The sequence below is a fragment of the Chlorocebus sabaeus genome, chromosome 11 (assembly GCF_047675955.1).
Source record: "Chlorocebus sabaeus isolate Y175 chromosome 11, mChlSab1.0.hap1, whole genome shotgun sequence".
In the NCBI taxonomy this organism is placed as follows: Eukaryota; Metazoa; Chordata; class Mammalia; order Primates; family Cercopithecidae; genus Chlorocebus; species Chlorocebus sabaeus.
The window spans coordinates 82,795,557-82,817,448 of NC_132914.1; the positions used below are offsets into that span (position 1 = coordinate 82,795,557).

Genomic DNA, 21,892 nt, shown 5'->3' on the forward strand with positions numbered 1-21,892 from the left:
TCTCTTTTTTTGTTGTGTCTCTGCCAGGCTTTGGTATCAGGATGATGTTGGCCTCATAAAATGAGTTAGGGAGGATTCCCTCTTTTTCTATTGATTGGAATAGTTTCAGAAGGAATGGTACCAGCTCCTCCTTGTACCTCTGGTAGAATTCAGCTGTGAATCCATCTGGTCCTGGACTTTTTTTGGTTGGTAGGCTATTAATTATTGCCTCAATTTCAGAGCCTACTATTGGTCTATTCAGGGATTCAACTTCTTCCTGGTTTAGTCTTGGAAGAGTGTAAGTGTCCAGGAAATTATCCATTTCTTCTAGATTTTCCAGTTTATTTGCATAGAGGTGTTTATAGTATTCTCTGATGGTAGTTTGTATTTCTGTGGGGTCGGTGGTGATATCCTGAGAGAAACAAGAAATGGGGAAAGGATTCCCTATTTAATAAATGGTGCTGGGAAAATTGGCTAGCCATAAGTAGAAAGCTGAAACTGGATCCTTTCCTTACTCCTTATACGAAAATTAATTCAAGATGGATTAGAGACTTAAATGTTAGACGTAATACCATAAAAATCCTAGAGGAAAACCTAGGTAGTACCATTCAGGACATAGGCATGGGCAAAGACTTCATGTCTAAAACACCAAAAGCAACGGCAGCAAAAGCCAAAATTGACAAATGGGATCTCATTAAACTAAAGAGCTTCTGCACAGCAAAAGAAACTACCATCAGAGTGAACAGTCAACCTACAGAATGGGAGAAAATTTTTGCAATCTACTCATCTGACAAAGGGCTAATATCCAGAACCTACAAAGAACTCAAACAAATTTACAAGAAAAAAACAAACAACCCCATCCAAAAGTGGGCAAAGGATATGAACAGACATTTCTCAAAAGAAGACATTCATACAGCCAACAGATACATGAATAAATGCTCATCATCACTGGCCATCAGAGAAATGCAAATCAAAACCACAATGAGATACCATCTCACACCAGTTAGAATGGCGATCATTCAAAAGTCAGGAAACAACAGGTGCTGGAGAGGATGTGGAGAAATAGGAACACTTTTACACTGTTGGTGGGATTGTAAACTAGTTCAACCATTATGGAAAACAGTATGGCGATTCCTCAAGGATCTAGAACTAGATGTACCATATGACCCAGCCATCCCATTACTAGGTATATACCCAAAGGATGATAAATTATGCTGCTATAAAGACACATGCACACGTATGTTTATTGCAGCACTATTCACAATAGCAAAGACTTGGAATCAACCCAAATGTCCATCAGTGACAGATTGGATTAAGAAAATGTGGCACATATACACCATGGAATACTATGCAGCCATAAAAAAGGATGAGTTTGTGTCCTTTGTAGGGACATGGATGCAGCTGGAAACCATCATTCTCAGCAAACTATCACAAGAACAGAAAACCAAACACCGCATGTTCTCACTCATAGGTGGGAACTGAACAATGAGATCACTTGGACTCGGGAAGGGGAACATCACACACCGGGGCCTATCATGGGGAGGGGGGAGGGGGGAGGGATTGCATTGGGAGTTATACCTGATGTAAATGACGAGTTGATGGGTGCAGCACACCAACATGGCACAAGTATACATATGTAGCAAACCTGCACGTTGTGCACATGTACCCTACAACTTGAAGTTTAATAATAATAAATAAATTAAATAAAAAAAAAAAATAGCAAACTTAACAATTAAAAAAAAAAAAAAAAAAAAAAAAAAAAGAAAACAGTTATTTGTGAGCCATATAATGAAGTAGTAAAATTTAGATAAGGAGGATGTCTTAGCAGTAAGTGGAAAGTAGCATGGGGTTTTAGAGGTAAGAATCTAACTCAATGTAAGAGGAAAGAATGGGTTGGGGGAGGCCTTTCTGAAGGAATTACATTTAGATGTACTTGAGAATAGAGCAGGAATAAGCTAACTAAAAGAAAAAAAATAAAGTATTCAAAGTAAATGGAACAGTGACTATGAATGCTTACAAGAAAGGCAGAGAATCACAACTTAAAATGGCTGAACGCTTGGACGATGTGAAAGAAATAGTTACAAGACGGGCTGGAAAGTAAAGCTAGAGGCTTAAGAATGGCCTTGGTGCTCAGTTATCTTGAGGCCTATTCAACATGTGCTTAGGGGAACCAGCAAAGAGAGTCAATTCCAGAGTGGGAGGTGGTAATGGGAGTAAGGGAGAATGCCTCTGAAGGAGAGCCATTAAAAATGAGTTGCTCATGCCTGTAATCCCAGCACTTTGGGAGACTAAGGCAGGCGGATCACTTGAGATCAGGAGTTCAAGATCAGCCTGACCAACATAGTGAAACCCCGTCTCTACTAATAATACAAAAATTAGCTGGGGCTAGTGGCACATGCCTGTAGTTCAGCTACTCGGGAGGCTGAGGCAGGAAAATCACTTGAACCCAGGAGGCAGAGGTTTCAGTGAGCTGAGATTATACCACTGAACTCCAGCCTAGGTGACACAGCAAGACTCCATCTCAAAAAAAAAAAAAAAAGAAAAAAAAAAAAATTGTCATTATCATTATGGGCAAAAATGAAATTTGTTGTATTTCCTAATAGGTTATATTGTCATTTTGTATGGTATTTAATTTAAATTGCCTATGGAAAAGAATGCAAAAAATTCAGGGCTTCTACAATTTTAATTTAGATAAACTTAAAACTTAGGTTAAATGTTTTAGAATTCAATTTAAGAGCAATGGGGTAAGGGAGTCACTGCCTTTAAATGGAGAAACTACATGATTTGATCTTTTTTGAAAAACCACTCTGGTTTCCATGCAGAAAAACAGATCGGTGGGAAAAAGAGAAGAGAGTCAAGCATATAACTGAAGGAACTTTTGCTATCACTTTCTGTTGGAGACATGATGATGGCTTAAAATAGAAGGCAAGGAGGTAGGAATACAGACAAGTGGCCCCCTCTCTAGTACTATTAAACAGATAGATTAGAAGACCCTTACTGATTCACCAACATGAAGAATTATTGTGAAGGTGGAGGCAAGAATAATTACTAGGTCTCTGATTGGAACAGTTCTATGGATGTCTCCACTACCTGGAAACAGGAGAAAGAAAAACAGGTTTTGGAGGGAAAAGAGTTCAGATTTGACATATTTAATCTGGTGTGCTTGTATTTTTAAACTTCAAGATAAAGATAGCAAGTAGGTCACTGGATATATCAGAAAAGTGATCTAGGTTACAGCAAAAACTTTGCTGTTTGACACAGTATTTTGAAAATTCATTTCAATTTGCCAAACACCTTGTGTGTCCTGCATTTTACTAAACAAATTACATGCATTGAATTAATCTTCACAATAATACAGGGTGTAATTGTTATTAATACTATTATGACTGCTATATTATGAGTTATAAAGGTTATGTTACTTGCCAAAATTATTAAAGCTAGTAGTAAATGGAAAAGATGTGATTCAAGCATCAGATTTATTAGGTTCTGGAAGCAACACTTTTAATCACCATGCTGAATCAAACAATCATGATATGAGAAGCAGTTTCCTTCCAGGTCGAGGGAAACAATTCAAGGGAGAACAGTAAGACAAGATCTTCTAACTTTTGGAAGACATTTTTCTAACTATTTTTTCCACAATAATGCAGTTTGTCAGGTCTTGTAAAACAATTCTAATAAGTGAAGCAAACAGTAGACTGCTTATAAATGGAATCTCTGTAAATCCACCTAAAGGTGATCAGTTTATGAAATGTTAGTGTAACCTTGGGTACTTTCATACATTGTCCATAAATTCACCCGAGTTACCTACTATACTTAATAGATTTTCCCAACCCAAATCATGACTGGTAATAATTATTTTGACCATTTTTAAACACACCTAATTCAAGGTCTTAATTATAGTGTTAATTATAGTCTTAATTATAGACCTTGAATTAGGTGTGTTTAAAAATGGTCAAAATAATTATTACCAGTATAGTAAGTACAATTGATATAACAATGATGAAGTATCTATAAGGGTTATATTTTGGGGGATTGGCAGGGTAAATCAGCTTAGATCAAGATTTTTCTACAGACACACAAAAATTGTGTAAACATAGTTCAAAGAAAAATGACTATCCCTTTTTTCATTAAAATTCAAACAATGTGTTGGATGCTAAATACTACATTAATGTGTAAATTATGCAGCATACACTCATCTCCCCTGTCTTTCCACTAACATAGCTTATAATGCAGTAATAGTCATCATTTATCAGAAACATGATGCATGTAAATGCTTCCCATCCTCTCCTCTCTGCAGATAATTTAGATAGATTCCTGTTACTAGGTAATAGGAAGCTTTCCTGTTACGTACATTTCATAAAGTGAATGACATGACTAAGCACAGAAATGTACATCTCAATTTGGACTAATGTATAAAGGAGTTATTGGAACTAAAAATCGAATGTGTGATTCCTTTTCCGTCAAGAAATAAATAGCAAGTTGAAAAATTATAGGAATCACAAATTCCCTCTATATCAGGGTTTCTCAATTTTGACCTTATGAATATTTTGAACTGGATAAGTATTTGTTATGGTCTCCCACAGCAAATCCGATGCATATCCTATGCACTGTAGAATCTTTAACAACATCCTTGGACTCCATTCACTAGAAGCTAGTGACACATTCTCAGCTGTGATGATCAAAAATGTCTACAGACATTGTTAAATATTTCTTGGGAAGCAAAATTATCCCTGCTGAGAACCTCTTTTTAATATAAACTGTCCTAAATCATACTAGTGCCCATAATGTATTTATTTACATATTTTTGCTTCACTTATTAGTTGACATCATTATCTAATCGGAAAAGAAGGATGTGTCGAATATGTGTCATCTTTTGTAGCTAAATAGGATGAAATTATTTAGTAAATATGAGATATAACAAACGTATCAGAATAATTTAAGATCCAGGAAATTCAGTCATAAGAAATTTTGACATTATATTTGATTAATCATAATTACTGTCTATATTTTTTTTCTGTATAAAAGTTAACTTTCAAGTGGGTAACATTACAGGATATATGTACAATAAGGAACAATAAAAATATAAAGGGAACAAGTGTTTAATATAATTGCTGTGCAAAGGAAAAGGGGAAATGGAAGCTGGCGAAAACAATTCTCAAATGCTCTTCTTCCAAGAAACAATTTTATCTGAGCTCACTCCTGAGAAAATGTAAGTAATATATTGTGGAGTAGACTATTCTTTACAACACAGATAGATTATTACACTCTGGATCAGACAAGAAAATTATGCAATCTTTTTGAGCAGTTAGAATCCTCCGAGTAAATGGTTGTAAAGTTTTACTAAAGTAAGATAAATTAGCTAACATGAGACAATTTTAATTCATTAATGCCAAAAACTCTCTGCAAAACTTATTTATCACTAAAATAAACTTTCAGATTCTGCTTGAATTGTTTTTTGAGATGAAAGAGAAAGACTAGTAGGAATAAGGTAATCGTTTTTTTTTAGCAGACTGGAAGTAAAGCTGATCTCACAGATTTAAATTCTCAAATGAAAGTCTATCCTTTTCAATAAACTAAAATGCAGTAGATACAGGAGATAATTGTTTTTAATTACTTATTAAAGTCACATTAATTTCAAACATGCTTTTATCCATGCCCAAAAGTTTCTCATGATGGTTTTGGAGCACTAAACCGAATATTTACCTGAAGCTGATTTAATCTTCATTATTAAAGGCCAGTTGCAGAAGTAGTTTTGTAGCCTGTAGTGTATTGCAGTTTTAGAACTGGAGATTGAAATTCTTGATCAAGTAATGAGAAGCCTGAAACACTGATTACTTCACTTGTGGTTTCATAAAATATTCTATTATTTTTATTTTGACATTATTTTATTTCTTTATTTAAAATATTGAGCATGAATATATGAAGAATCAAGTTAGAATTATTAAGTAGTAGCTTACCTTATTATTATATACTGAAATTATAATTACAACATTTAGAATATTTTTGTATGCAAACTGATTTAATTCTCACAAGCTACCTTGAAAAACCAGCAGGAAACAAGTAGTTGCAATTTAGCAGATTCAAAATGTTAGGCTCAACTATATTTAGTGATCACTTAGTAATTAGAGGAGTTTGGGACTACCATTTAAGGAAATAAGCAACATCTTCAAAGTATACTGAAAAAAAGTATAGGAAAAGTTATACAAATGTTAGTGTAACTTTACTTTGACCTCAATAAGCTTTATAAAGCCTATTTCAGAAAAAAATCACCTATTCTATAAACCTGTCATGTTTAATCCTCTCTCTATGCTTTCCATCATGCTTTTGCTTTCATATAAAATCTTTCCCTTCCGCTATAACTGCACGCTCTGTATTTGTGTATTACACTCCCAGACACATGTAGATTGCAAGATATCCGTGAATATTTTTTGAGTAATAGCTTTTTGTTCACTTCCTACAGCTTTTAGAGTCATCACATTTGTTTTGCATCTAATTACATTACTGTTATTTGCTGTCACTTTAAGTGTGCTTTCCTCACCTTGAATTACATTGTAGTTTGTTTGAGAAAGGAATATGTTCATAGTTCTTCTATTTCCCAAAGAGTGAGTTGATGATAATATATATATTTTTAAATTATTAATATTATACTGGTTTTAAGTTATCCCTTACTGATATTTTGATAAGATACCTTTTTCACCATATATTTATTGACATAAACTATCTTAAACCCGTTGGATTTGCCAACCTTTTAATCAACTCCTGTTAACCTTTCATTTTGTTGGCAGCTTTTATGGGCATATACACACAGAGACATAGGCACACTCACACGTTCACTTGCACGTATACAGAAGTATCATGCCCAAGCCTATGTTCTCAATAATATGTTTTCTGCTGGTTGGCTGCCATACCTTACTCTTAATTAATAGGTTGCTTTTCAACAGAAATATTATGCCTTGGGCATGTTCATAAACAATATGTCTTCTTATGAAGATTTAAAGGTTATGGTAATGAAAAGAATCTTGAATGTTAGAGAAGGCAGGGGCAGAAATTAATTTTTTTCAGGCAAATTCTTTGCTTACCACTAAGTTATACTACATTACTCTTTTAATTTTATGCTTAGAATAAGCTTTCTAGGTTAAACTAGAAAACGAGTATATATATGTTTAAAGTCCAACTAAAATGAAAGTTTGGCACAATAATAATCATATGCTTGCTCTATCAATCTACTTGCTTTTGAAGAAAATATACAATTATTTTTCCTAATTTTGAAACACAAGATTATACATGCTTATGAAGAATGCCCAAGCTCATTTCTAACTAGCTAGATGATAATATATTATATGAGACTTAGGGTTTAATTCAGAGGATTATCTGTCATTTTCCAGAAATGATTATCATTATTATCACTAATAAGTTATATATTCTTATTTATTGATTTATCTCGGGGAATACAGTATTTATAAGAAGAAATAAATGAAAAGTAAACTTAGTTCTACTTCATATTATAAAGAGCTTTCATCATAAAATAATACACACAAAATATTTAAGGGACTATAAGTACATAAAGGATTCATTTTTTTAAAAATTCTATTTTCTCTTGACTTCTAACATATACATGTTTATTAAACATGGGCTGTTCTATTAATGGAAACTATGCAGTTCAAAGTTTGTATAATTTACTTTTTTGGATTACTACTGTAATATAAGTTCATGGTGGGGCAAAAAAGTGAAACTTAAATTTGAACATGAAGAGTAAATGCTATTTAATGGAGTCAGTGTCAAAGAAAAGTGTTGCAAACAGACGGAACAACATAGGAGGAGACAAGAGGTGAGAGAGCATGAGACTCCTGGGAGACTTTAAATAATTCAGTGCTGCTGGATGGTTGGAGAGGAAGCAGGAAGTGATGCCAGGTGGCAATGGAGACACAGGTAGAAATAATTATTCTTGATTTCCTCATTAACTTTATACCAGAGGTCACCATAATTTTGCCTCATTATGGAAAATACATGGGAATAAGGCAATTTTTGAGGCAGAATGACAAAATAAGCATCCATGGCAGCAAAATATAATAAAGAAAACGTGTTGGTTTTTTGTTTGTTTGTTTTATATGTGGCCTAAGGGAGCATGAAGAATCAATCATGAAGCCCAGGCTTAGTTTCGTTTTATTTTGTTTTGTGAGGGCAGTAGTGTAGACTGCCATGACATTTATTACGATAGAATACAGAGGGGAAAAAAAAATCTTCTATTAACAGTGTTTCAGGGACAAAGAACTGGTTTGGGAAATTTTTGGTATAAATTATCTCTAATAAAACAAATTAGCAATGTACAAAAGGAAATAACTGCCATTTTCCAATTAAACGAACCAGGGCTCCTTGGAGAAATGGCAGATTCTGGTACTAAGGCAATAAAATAAAATAAAAGAACATCATACGTATAGTGCTAGAAAGTAAGAAAAAACGCAAAACAAACAAAAGAGAATGAGGTTATGTCAAAGTGACACAGGAACCAATTTAAAAGAGCTTTCAATGGCCAAAACTAGAATAACTTTAAAAATAAAATAAGCAAGATAATATTGAATTATAACTCAAAATATAAAATAAATATACAGGATTACATATTTATATGGCCAAATTATTAATTAAATGAATAAATGAAGGATAAGGTCAAGTCTTCCTCACAGAAGAGTCCCAAATGATATTTATAAATACTCCCTTAAATAGAACCCAGAAATAGGTCCATATAAATACAGTCAATTGATCACTGACAATGGAACAAAAACAATACAACGATAAAAGATAAATCTTTTTAACAAATGATTCTGGAACAACTGGACTTCCACATGTGAAAAAAAAAAAAAAAAAAAGAATCTAGGTACGGACCTTACACTCTTCCCAAAATTAACTGAAAATAGATCATAGACCTAAATGCAAAATGCAAAATTATAAAACTCCTAGAAGAGTTTTAAGGTAGAAGTGGCATCTTATCCCTGCCTGGCAATGGGGAGAACATTCATTAAGCTCCAAGATGACTAGATCACCTTTGGAATATTGAAATTTTTATTAAAGGTGAAACAAATCACATTTAGGTCCTGTTTGATTTTAATTTAAAGTTAAATATATAAACATAAGATTGCTGGTGGCAAGATGTTAATTTCAAAACACTGTACAGTATTTTAATTACTTGATGGAGCAGTTTCTTCCAGCATTGAAAGATAAAATGAGGGGTTGTGCACCCGAGTTGGTGGGTGCCATGCTGTCACCTGATGCAGAGCAAATTCTGTGGTACCTGTTCGAGGTGGAGGAGCTTGTGGAGGAGGTGCTGGTGGACAAGCAGCAGGTTGTGGATGTGGACACCAAAAGGAATAAAAACCCAGAGGGCCTGAGAGCCCTGCAGAATGGTCTCAGCCTCTCTGAAGATGTGGTTTGCTTCAGGAACATGTTTGTCAAGATGCCTCATCCACAGGTGAAGGAAATGATTAAGAAAAATCAGGATCATCTGGATAAAGATATAGAAATAATCCAAAAACAATGAGGCCCAAGGCAAACCAGAGCTGAAGAGTTTTAACTTGAACCCCTTCAATCAGGATGAGCTTAAATCTCTCAAGTTCTTCTTGAAAGGATGAGACACAAGAATCAAGATGGGGCACCAGTGACCAGCTCCTCTTCCTGGGGTCATGGAGGACCCTAGACCCTCCAACTTTGACGCCTGTGAGGACAGGCGCTCCTGTAAGGGGTCAGGTGTAAAGAATCTGGCCATAACTCCTGTATGAAGCCTCTTTGTCTGAAGTACTTGGGTGCTCTTTGATGGCAGGTGGGAACACTCAACCTGTCGGTGGCTGCTGGACCTCACCACCAGGGCTCAGTGGACATAAGATCTATTGACAGGCCCTGGCAGTCACCAGTGGGTGGGTGTGGCAGTGGCTGTGGGGTGTGAGAATGACTGCAACAGGTACTTCTCAACAATGACCTGCTGTTCACATGGCCCCTGAGCAGGGAGAAAGGGAGAGGGACAATGGAAGCTTTGTTCCAGCGTTCCTCTTAAAAAGGGGAGAGACAATTTCAGGCAGGTGTAATGGAATTGGAATAAAGCAGGAGGCTCACAGGTGGTTTCTGAGTAAAGGATAGAATCGTGGTGCTTTGTGGTTCACCACAACCTTCTATGGGTGGACACACACATTTCTCCCCACTGCCTCCAATTTTACCCCTTTTTTTCCTGCTTTATTCCAAGAGTAGATACTGCTTATCAACCCTCTGTGGCTGCTCTTTGGTCAGGAGGGTGTTGCAGAGTCCTGCACCAGGGATGAGTGAGCGGGTGTGCTGCCCCTGAGCATACAACACGTGTCAAGAATGCCATCCCACCACCTCTAAAAGCAGGGCCTGGCCAGCTCTGACTGCTCAGAGTACCTTCTGCCTTTAGTGGGCTGAGGTCCCAGTGTGAATGTGCTGTCAGGACAGAAAAAAAAAAAAAAAAAAAGAAAAGAAAAAGAAAAGTCAAATACACATGGAAATACTTCTTCAACTTTGATTATAAAAGTAATATAAATACATACCTAAAACTTCATGTCATATTTTATCTTTCTATTTAAAACCTACTATTAAACTAAGTTTGTTTCGTGATTTTTGCATCTCTGTAAATGATAATAGTCTTTCTACTCTGATAAATTATTCTCTATTAATATAAATAACATGAAATTTTTCTTGGTTTTTATGGTTTTAATCTATCTAAACTTCAAAAATCTTCTATCAACAGTTAGCCTACTATTTATATAGAATTACAGAGTTATGTTTTTTTTTTTTTTTTTTTTTTTTTTTTTTTTTGAGACGGAGTCTTGCTCTGTCGCCCAGGCTGGAGTGCAGTGGCCGGATCTCAGCTCACTGCAAGCTCCGCCTCCCGGGTTTACGCCATTCTCCTGCCTCAGCCTCCCGAGTAGCTGGGACTACAGGCGCCCGCCATCTCGCCCGGCTAGTTTTTTTGTATTTTTTAGTAGAGACGGGGTTTCACCGTCTTAGCCAGGATGGTCTCGATCTCCTGACCTCGTGATCCGCCCGTCTCGGCCTCCCAAAGTGCTGGGATTACAGGCTTGAGCCACCGCGCCCGGCCCAGAGTTATGTTTTATCTTGAAGTCATGCCATGTGACCTAAAGTAGAACAGGAAGCATACTGATAGTCATGTTTTTAAAATGGGCAAGTGCCTACAAGTTGTGATACTTACAAATGCTGGGATAAACCTTACCCGAAGCCAGGCTATGCTGGATTTAGTAATTTAACAACTGTTACATAAACGCGATTAATTTTTCACTTTAGGGTTTCTCAAGTATACATATGTATGTGTACCTGTATGTGTGTGTCTGCGTGTGTGTGTGATTATATTTGTGTAAGCAACTGAAAATAAATATTGAAACATTTAGACTGTAAGATCCATATAAAGGCTATGACCAATAACATTTTTCTGATGACCTCTGTGCAGTTTTGTTTTAGCACATTTCATGACGTTACATATGTTAGTTCTCTATTGCTGTATAAAAATTACTTCAAATAGTGACTTCAAACAATATATATTATTACCTTAAAGTTTGCATGGGTCGGGAGTCTGGGCACAGCTTAAGTGTGTCCTCATGTTGATCTCAAAAGGCTGCAATAAAGGTGACCAGGATTGCATTCTCATCTGGAGCTTGAGGTCCTCTTCCAAAACCATGCAAGTTGTTTGAAGAATTCAATTCCTTGTATTTGTGAGATTGATGCTCACAGTTCCTAGCCTTCTGCATAGGTAGTTCAGAAAATGACTGTTTCTTCTTCAAGACCAGCAGGCAAGAAGCCCTAATGCTTCATCTCTTCTTTAAGGGAATGTCTGGTTCTTCTTTTAAGAGGCTTATTTGGTTATGTCAGGTCCTCCCAGGATGATCTTCCTTTTGATTAGAAACCTTATGTCTGCAAAATTCCTTTACTTTGCCATATTCTTGGTTAAAAGCAAGGTAACATTTCTGTCTGCAAACAAAGAGAGAAGCTTATGTACAGAATTGGATACTAAGGGTGGGGATCATGAAGACCATCTTAGAATTCTGCCTACCACAACTGTCATGCAAAACCAGTATGCTCACTCTGCTGGTCTACTGTGTATGGTAGGGTAGAAATAACTGAACACTAGTTTCTCCTAAAATAAAATATAATCTGTAAATTCACAATATTTTTTTTCTTTTTAAAATTCTCTATTCCCATTATAGGATTAATTGTACCTTAGAAAAGCACTTGCTGAATTAAACTGCATAATTGATTGGTTTGTAGTTGTAGTTGTACTACTCTATACTGATTATTGAATCAATGCTCCAGGTTCCCTTTTCATAATCTAAATGTTACTTGCCATTTTCTTCATACAATAAACTGAGAAGTATAAGAGGAAAAAATGCCTCATTTGAAAGTCTAAGAATTTTTACTAATATTTAGGTTAGTAAATATTAACCTAGGTTTCTTAACATCAATGTTGGTCCTAATTAGATATGGCACTGGGAAACAAAATAAGTAACCTTTTAAACTTAAGAGTATAAGGATACCGTGAAAGTTACTCTCTTTTTAAAAGTATAGGCACTTTAAACTTCGATTTCAAATATACAGAGCAGAAACAAAAGCTGCACCCAAGTAATTGTCCTCTGAAGCATTAGGAACATTTCCTACTTCAACACAAAACCTTAGCTTTAGGAGATTTTCTTCTGTAGATTTACAACACTTCTCCCTCAAATGCATGAGAACACGGACTAACTGCATTTTTTTGTTTTGTTTTGTGTTCATGTGCAGATAAATAATTCATTGCGGCTACTACAATTCCTCTGAAAGTCCCTAGAAAGTATATAACAGTACAAGTATGATATAAAATATAAAAGACAGTAAGTCATGAATATTGCTACTTTTACAGCCTACTGGATCTCCTTATCTGTGCCTTACTTTACACAGCTGAACACTATGACCTATCTCCATGATTCATTTATAGATCTAGAAAGTGGCTGCTTTCTGAAGATACTCTGAAAAAAAAAATGCTGTTTTTCCTACTTTAAGAAAACTTTACTTTTATATTTTTCTTTTTCTGATTTTTAAAATAATAAAATATGGCTGTTCTTGAGTATTTACTGTTCCTCAGTCTATCTTAGTTGCTGCCAATTTGTTTTCAGTGACACCATTTCTCTCACTATTCCATAATTTTCCAGAGAGAGAGAGAGAGACATATATATGTACATACAAAATATACATATTCAGAAAAATATGTGTATTTCCCCCCCAATTTTCAGTGTTGCTTTTTTTCACCTAAGGCAATCTTCTGCAATAGAATTTAATTTTTAAATTGTTTTTCTAGTGAAGGACATGCTATTGTTACAAAATACTGAATTTGATTAATATTAGTGGTACACTGAAAAATAGATTTAAATTGAACAGAATCAATGTCCTAAAGACTGAAATATGTCTTAGTATCTAGGGACATTAAGAAATATATTCACCGGCATTGCATATAATTGAAGACATCGGTGTCTTTTTATTCAATGTAGAAATTATTATATTTTCCCTTGTATTTCTTCATTTCATTTAGTCCTACTTTAGGCAAAAATAAAAGCACACTGTGAAAACACTTTAAAACATATAGCATTGCTATGAGTTGAACTGTATCCCCTCAAATTCATATACTGAAGTCCTAACTCCTTAGTACCTAGAGTCTTTGGTACTTAGAGTCTTGATAGAGGTTATCAAGTTAAAATAAGGTCATTAAGGTGTCCCCTAATCCAATATGATTGATATCTATTTAAAAAGGGAAAATTTGGACACTGAGATGCATACAGAAAAAAAAATGTGAAGACGCTGAGAGAAGACATCCATATATAAGTCAAGAAAACAGTCGTTTAACAGATCCTTCCCTCACAGCCCTCAGAAGAAACTGACCCTGCCTTTACCTTTTCTCTGGCTCCTAATCTTCAGAACTATGACAAACTACATTTCTCTTGGTTAAGTCACCCAAGTTGTGGAACTTTGCTAAAGCAGCTCTAACAAACTGATACAAGTTCTTTAAAATTGTATTATCTTGTGCTTATTAATATCATTTGGTTATTCATGGTAACAGTAACTTTTGAAATCAACAGCTCCAGGAGACCACACCGACACTGTCCAATGAGTCATAGTCCTCCCTTCTCTCTGGATTATTACTTATTGATCATGTCCTACACTCTGTTTGCCCTCACAGGCTTTGATACCTTAATGTGGAAATTGTATACATAGCTTAGTGATTCAGAGATTTGGGGCCAGACTTTCTGAGTTGAAATACTGACTGCTTTATTTGCTAGTTATAAGTTTTTATGCCGTTTACTTTGTCTATATGCTTGACTAGCTGCAAAATTTGTGAAGCCTACTGTGAAAGGATAATGTGGGTTACCTCATAAGAAATGCAGGAAAAAAGTGCTATTAAATGTAACTAAAATTTAAACAGTTTTTAAAAAGTTATTAATTGCAAAATGTAATGGATAATCGTGATACATGAGTAAAAACATAAATTTACAAATGAAAAACATTTTGGTGTCATAAATTTATGTAATACAACAAATAGTGAAAGATAAACAAAATATTGAAAAACAGATTTAAATTGAACAGAATCAAAGTTTTAAAGATTGAGATTTGTCTTGGTATCTAGGGATATCAGGGAACATATTTACTCACCAGGATTCTGTATCATCAAAAATGTCAATATGTTTTAATTCTTTATTAATGTGGTATCTTGATTAATCATAAGATTTTTCTGGATCACTACTGCAAATTTGTTTATTAAGTCATCAAAACCTGTACTTCAATTTTCTAAAAATATATGTGAAAGTGACATCAATTGCTCTTGAGAAATGCAAGACCACAAATCATTTTCTATTTTGAGAAGAGTATTTTTGGTAAACTACTAAAGCTGTGTATTTATGACCTAATACAAATAAATTTTATGTATTCTGAGTTTAATTTCAAATTTAAACTTATACAATATTATTTTAATACTTCTTCAGACATTCCCTGTAACTTGTAGAATCAATTTAAGAAACTAAAAATTGATTCATTTTATAATATATATAAAATTCAAAATACCTGGTAATGCATTTTATCTTTGTGTCTTCAATTAGGAGAGAAAATTTAATTTTAGAGTTGCTTTTCTTATTAATTTTAAAGTTATCTTTATTCCAAAAAGACAGTGGACATGCAAACTATTTTTCCTTTAGCAGAGTGTGAGAGGAAAAAGCAGCTGATAAACATACTGAGAAGAAAACATCTGAAATTTTAATGAATTTTTAAAGATTAAATGTAGGTTATCCTGAGAATTTAGTTTATCTGAAGATTCGTATGGAAATCATGCTCTTTTCTGTTCAATATGGTGATCTTTAAATTTAATTTTTATTTTTAAGACTGTTGATATCTGCTTTCCAATATTGCAGCAGTTTTCAAAACTGGATATTCTGAACACTTTGAAGAATTCTAGACACTTCCCAGTATGTTTTATGGCAACGTTTATGTGTAAGTTTTAGTTTTTAATTATTTGCTGACACAGTATACTGCCTGTGCATTAACAGTTCTTGTCCAGCCCTCAGTTCAGAGAGTTATTGTTTGTGCACAAGCCACAAGGATGGGCTCTGGGGATGGAAGGTCCAGCCATAGTCTCTCCATGGGGCCTAGTGCTGCTGATACATGGAGCCTCGCTTCTCTCTTGTGGCCAGAACCCCACTGCCACCTCTACTGCGTCTCACCATGCCTCCTAATCTGGACCCAGGTGCCACCTGGTTTTCTTAGGACCCCAGAATACCCCCTGAACTGCCCTGAAGCCTATACCTGTGTGTTGGGGCACCAGGCCAATTGCTTAAAGCCTAAGGCTCAAAATTCTGAGCCTGCATTGCAGGGACACCCTGAGGTCAATCTCCACTGCTTACTGGCATGCTCTGTATCTCATAGACTTTGCTTGTAATTAAAAAATAAAAGTATTAGGAATTTCCAGGTGGCAATAGCGGATCCTTTTTAAAAAATGTATTGTTGATATTTCTTCTTTTAAAACTCATACTTTAAGTTTGGGGTACAAGTGCAGCTTTGCTACATAGGTAAATTTGTGTTGTGGGAGTTTAAGTGTGGGGGCCCTTCTCAGAGTAACACCCTATACTTTTTACTATAGAGGTCACATGCCTATATACCTTGCCCTGCCCTGTCTGTGTTTGCTTACTGAACTTAAGGTTAGAATGATAATGCCTACTTTATAAAGTTGGTGATGATACTAAATGAGATTGTTAAAAGGGGGTCCTGCCCCTCCACACCTGTGGGCGTTTCTCGTTAGGTGGAACGAGAGACTTGAGAAAAGAAATGAGACACAGAGACAGAAAAAGTGGCCCAGGGGACCGGCGCTCAGCATACAGAGGACCCGCGCTGGCACCAGTCTCTGAGTTCCCTCAGTATTTATTGATCATTATCTTTACCGTCTTAGAGAAAGGGAAGTGGCAGGATAATAGGATCATCCTAGGGAGAAGGTCAGCAGTAAGACATATGAATAAAGATCTCTGTGACATGAATAAGTTTAAGGAAAAGTGCTGTGCCTTGATATGCATATGTAAACATCTCCATAAACCTTTTTAGTGCATAAAGAGCAGTATTGTGCTAGCAAGTCCCACCTTTCACCCTAAGGCGGTTTTCTCCTCTCTCAGTAAACAGAACATACAATCGGGTTTTACACCGAGATGTTCAATTACCCAGGGACAGGCAGGAGACAGATGCTTTTCTCTATCTCAACTGCCAAGAGACCTTCTTTCCTCTTATACTAGTCCTCCTCAGCACAGACCCTTCACGGGTGTCAGGCTGGGGGACGATCAGGTCTTTCCCTTCCCACGAGGCCATATTTCAAACTATCACACAGGGAGAAACCTTGGACAATACCTAGCTTTCCTAGGCAGAGGTCCCTGCGACCTTTGGCAGTGTATGTGTCCCTGGGTACTTGAGATTAAGAGAATGGTGATGACTTTTAACCAGCATACTGCCTTCAGGCACTTGTTTAACAAAGCACACCCTACACAGCCCAAAATCCATTAAACCTTGAATCACCACAGCACATGTCTCTTACAAGGACAAGGTTAGGGGTAGGGTCACAGATTAACAGCATCTCAAATACAGAATAAAATGGAGTCTCTTATGTCTACTTCTTTCTATTATAGATACAGTAACAGTCTGATCTCTCTTTCTTTTCCCCACATTTCCCCCTTTTCTTTTCAACAAAACCACCATTGTCATCATGGCTCGTTCTCGATGGTCACTGTCTCTTTGGAACTGTTGGGTATACCTGCAGTCTAACAGCAGACAGAACAGGCACGCAAGGATTAATATGAAATTTACAATAGTAGTACTTTAGATGGTCTTAACTGAAGTGACAGGGTTAAGATTTGTGAGGCCATCAGCAACTCCTGCCATTGCCTCAGTTTCTGGTACCAACACAGAGATCACATACTTCACAAAGTAATAAAATATCACAAAGCAAATGGAAGCAGGATGAGATCACAGGATGGCATTAAAATTAAAATTAAAAATAAAATTGCTAATGAAATTTCATGCACGCATTGTCATTGATAACGTCTCATCAGGAAACGGGGTTTGAGAGCAGACAGCCTGTCTGATCAAAATTTATTAGGCGGGAATTTCCTTATCCTAATAAGCCTGGGAGCGCTACAGGCGACTGGGGCTTATTTCATCCCTTCTGGCTTCGACCGGAAAAAGCGGCACGCTTCCAAGGGGGTCGTTTATAGGCGTACCTTCAGAGCGCATTCTCTTTCTCAGGGATGTTCCTTGCTGAGAAAAAGAATTCAGCGATATTTCTCCTGTTTGCATTTAAAAAGAGGAGAAATATGGCTCTGTTCCATCCGGCTCACTGGCGGCCAGTTCAAGGTTACCTCCCTTGTTCCCTGAACATCGCTGTTATCCTGTTCTTTTTTCAAGATGCCCAGATTTCATATTGTTCAAACACACATGCTCTACAAACAATTTGTGCAGTTAACGCAATCATCACAGGGTCCTGAGGTGACATATATCCTCCTCAGTTTACAAAGAAGATGATGGGATTAAGAGATTAAAGTAAAGACAGACATAGGAAATTATAAAAGTATTAATTTGGGAGAACTAATAAATGTCCATGAAATCTTCACATTTTATGTTTTTCTGCCGTGGCTTCAGCCAGTCCCTCTGTTCAAGGTCCCTGACTTCCCGCAACATCCTCGCTCCCTTTCCTTTTATATAAATGTGCCATAGCGATGAAGGCTTGTTCCTTCTCTGGATTTTGACACAGGATTCTTTGACTGATCTGGCACATTAAAAACAAGCCAATTAAACAGAGACACATAATTCCAAAATTTACTGCAGTAGAGTTCCCAACAGACTTAATCCAAGTCATGGGGTTTAATCCATAAAGATTTTTTTGCCATTTATTTAAGTGACTTTGAGAGGCTTCAAAAATTTGTTCTTTTAATTTAGAAATGTCTAAAGTGAGATTATCTTCTCTTCCCTGTAAATGGCATCTAAGCATGTACCAGTGATGTTCAGACTCATTATAAACTCGGGGTGTAATACAAAAAGCTGACGTATTCCAGTCACACTGTAACTGGAAGCGATGTTCCAAGCTCATAAGTCTATCTCCCATCCAAATGACAGTTTGTCTAAGATCATTAATTTGATTTGCCAATTTTTGATTGACACCAGATTGTGAATTCCACAATCTTGTGGAATTCTTTTGCCAATTGTCAACAAAGCTTACTGTCTGAACAGAAGAGTGCAATGCAACTCCTGCCACAGCGGCTGTAGCTGTGACTGCAATTAATCCCATAATCACTGCAATTAAAGTAAAAATGAATCTTTTGGATCTATTTAAAACGCCTTTTAACACTTCAGTCAAAATATGGATGGATGGCGAGGCCTCCCATGGTCGGTCCATGGACACAGGGATCCACATGCCTTCTCTTGCTCTCACTAGCAGAATACAGTGCTGCCAATCAAAAGTCAAATCAATGCAAGTAAACAATCTGCAATTTTCACAAGCTATAGTTTGGGAGTCTGGTTTAATAACTGTATTTCCTACGACTAACATATAAGGGAGCTTTACACAACGTTGTAAAGGAACTGTTAGACTGGAATTTAGGTTGATAGAATAAAATGGCTTACCATCTCTTGTTTCTATAGTTTGATTTCCAGACCAAATTCTAAGGCGGTATGAAGCTTAGAAAACAGGATTTATTATTTTTGGTCTTGGAGTAGAGATTCCCTTTTCTCCCCATTTCCAAGGGTAGAAAGACTGTAATTTTTTGTGCTTATGTTCATCTAAACTTTCTGTTAAGTCACTATCAACAGTTGGACTCGCTTGTGCACTGGGACAGAATTTGTGTTTGTCCTGTGCAATTGTGGTAGAATTGACCTCGAGGTGCCCAATCTGTAACAGTTCCGAATGTATTGTTTTATAATATCACTGCACTATAGGCCACACATTCTTCCCAAACTAAATCTTTTGATTCTTTGGGAATCTCCTTGGGGCAAAGTTTCCCTTTTGGCCTAAATTTTAATGATCTTTGATAAGAAAAGTCTTGTAAATAGTTTACCTGTGGTTTGAGTGACATTCCGCTTACCATGTGATAAGTAAATCTACTGGTGGGACTGACAGTAGGTACTTCTACCAACCAATTTTGAATTCCAGGCGTTAAACATCCTGGTGCTCTCCCTAGGCAAATAGGAGGATAACAATACCCAGTGGAAATATTTATCATCATTCCTTCTTCCTCCGGTTTGGCAGGGCAACGATCATCTGTGGGACCAGGTACCCACACACTATTATTAACATATACTTCAATAGGATTATCCATCCATGTGACTGCCCGAATTAAGAGCTGGAAAGGCACATAGGCCCAGTAGGTATAATTAGCTGCAGCTACCCCTGCAGGCATGGGGAGACTTACCACCGTTGATACAATCATTAAAGCTGCAAACAGCATATTTTCTGGGGTTTGTGTCACCTTTGTGCTAGCTAGGCTTTTTCCAGCTAATGGTGTCAGCTTCTTTAACTGTGCCCAGATTGGCAGCTCCGCCTTCTTGGTGCGTGGCGACTTCATCTGTTCTTCTGATATCACCACTTGGTTCACCTTGCGAGTCAATGGTGCTCGACTGTGGTGTTTCCATCTCCGTGGAGGCGCTTTTCTTTGCATCTCCGATGGGTTCATTGTAGAACTTCAAATGTTTAGTGGGTATCCAAACAGGAAGCTGATTTTCTCCTGGTGAAACACAAGCAAAACCTCTTCCCCAGGTTATCACCTTCCCTATTTCCCATGTCTTATTTTTGTTGTCTTTCCACCAAACCAGTTTTCCTTCATGTGGGCTGTTCTTTTTACCAGTAAGATGTTGTTCTGCGGAAGTAGTAGTCTGATTTCTATAAATGTTTAAAAAATTTAAAGTATAGAGTACTAGATTAAGTTGCAGCTGAGGAGTGGTACACTCCTTACTATCTCCCCCTTCTTTTTGTTTAATTAACTGAGTTTTGAGTGTTCTATTAGTTCTTTCAACTATGGCCTGTCCTTGGGAATTATAAGAAATTCCTGTTGTATGTGTAATTTTCCACTGATTTAAGAATTTTTGGAAAACTTGACTACAATATCCTGGTCCATTGTCAGTTTTAATTTTTTCTGGAACTCCCACTATTGTTTACTGAAAACCTATTTGCCATAAAAAGGGTTTTCTTGTCTGAGCAGTGGGCCTCCTCTGGGTGCATGTGAGAAAGACTGGGGTCAGAAAAAGGAACCTGACAAGCCCCACCCCCACCGTCAGTGGTGCAGATATGCAAATGGGACTGCAGTATGCAAATACTGCTGCTGGAGAGCAGACCTGGAACCAAGACTCTTGGCAGAGGCAAGAATGCTCAGGGTTTTATATTTTTTCAGTAATGCAAAGCAAAGCTACTGGGAGCAGACAGGAAATGCACTCTTGGCCTAGAACCTCCTCATCTTTACAAGGCAGAGTTCTGGTTGGCAGGGGACTGGGAAGGGTGAGTTGCCGGGAGATATAAGGAATGCTCAGAAAACCCCATCCTGGAAGGCTAAATGCACAGGGCTTACCTAAGACTGAGACTGGAATAAGAGAACTGAGAAATTTCCCTGCTCCTACGATAAGCCCTGCATGAAATAATAAACAACAGTAGTAAACTGCTGAGATAACACTAGAAACATGGACAAAGACCCTTTCTGCGTCATCCCTCTACAGGGCTGCTCAAAGCAACCATGCTGAGAAAAGCCCTCCAACACTCTGGGTGTTATACAAAGCACAAGATAGCAGTAATCCTTAACACAAGGACCCAGGATCATCTCCATTGATAGTTAGGCCATAACAGAAAGCTGCCACAAGATGGCACCAAACCTCAAACACATCCTGAACAGGTCTGGATTATATAGCTGGACTTTTGGACCACCCATTTTCTAGATGCATAGTCTAGCCCTAGTCATTGAATTTTCTTGTCTATCATTACAACCCTGCATTTAAAAATATTAATGTTTTGCCTTTATGATTACTGGCCATTGTGATATTGAAGTTTTTGGTTTTTTTGTTTGTTTGTTTGTTTGTTTGTTTTTAATTTGAGTTTTCTAAAACTATGTATTACAAAAGTGGTATGACTTGAGGGATGTTTTATATATACAACTGGGTTGGAAGAAGTGATTGAACATGCCCACAAACACAGATATATATGGCATATATATGTATGTATGTATGTGTATGTGTGTGTGTGTGTGTGTGTGTGGCAAATACAGTGGCACACAGGAAATGAGATCATATATCATGTTTTAGTGTAGTTTCTCATGATCCTCAGGAATCCTCATGGGACATTAAGCTATCACTAACATATTTGCAGGACCTGGAA

At 36.7% G+C, this 21,892-nt stretch overlaps 1 protein-coding gene and 1 pseudogene across 1 annotated transcript; one reads left to right on the forward strand and one right to left on the reverse strand.

Moving 5' to 3' along the window:
* The first annotated feature begins 9,229 nt into the window (after positions 1–9,229).
* LOC119620635 (p53 and DNA damage-regulated protein 1 pseudogene) lies at positions 9,230–9,602 on the forward strand (annotated as a pseudogene).
* Positions 9,603–16,890: 7,288 nt separating this feature from the next.
* LOC140712867 (endogenous retrovirus group K member 19 Rec protein-like) lies at positions 16,891–20,331 on the reverse strand. Its single transcript, XM_073021347.1, has 2 exons — positions 19,947–20,331; positions 16,891–17,303 (listed from the first exon to the last, which is right to left on the reverse strand). The coding sequence occupies exons 1-2, from the start codon at positions 20,205–20,207 to the stop codon at positions 17,247–17,249; spliced, it is 318 nt and encodes a 105-aa protein (XP_072877448.1). The 5' UTR covers positions 20,208–20,331; the 3' UTR covers positions 16,891–17,246.
* Positions 20,332–21,892: the final 1,561 nt, after the last annotated feature.

Coding starts and splice junctions, on each gene's coding strand:
- LOC140712867 (XM_073021347.1), bottom strand. CDS start 20,207: ATGAACCCATCGGAGATGCAAAGAAAAGCGCCTCCACGGAGATGGAAA. Junction 17,304..19,946: donor TAATGATTGTATCAACGGTG/GTAAGTCTCCCC, acceptor GTCTGCTGTTAG/ACTGCAGGTATACCCAACAG.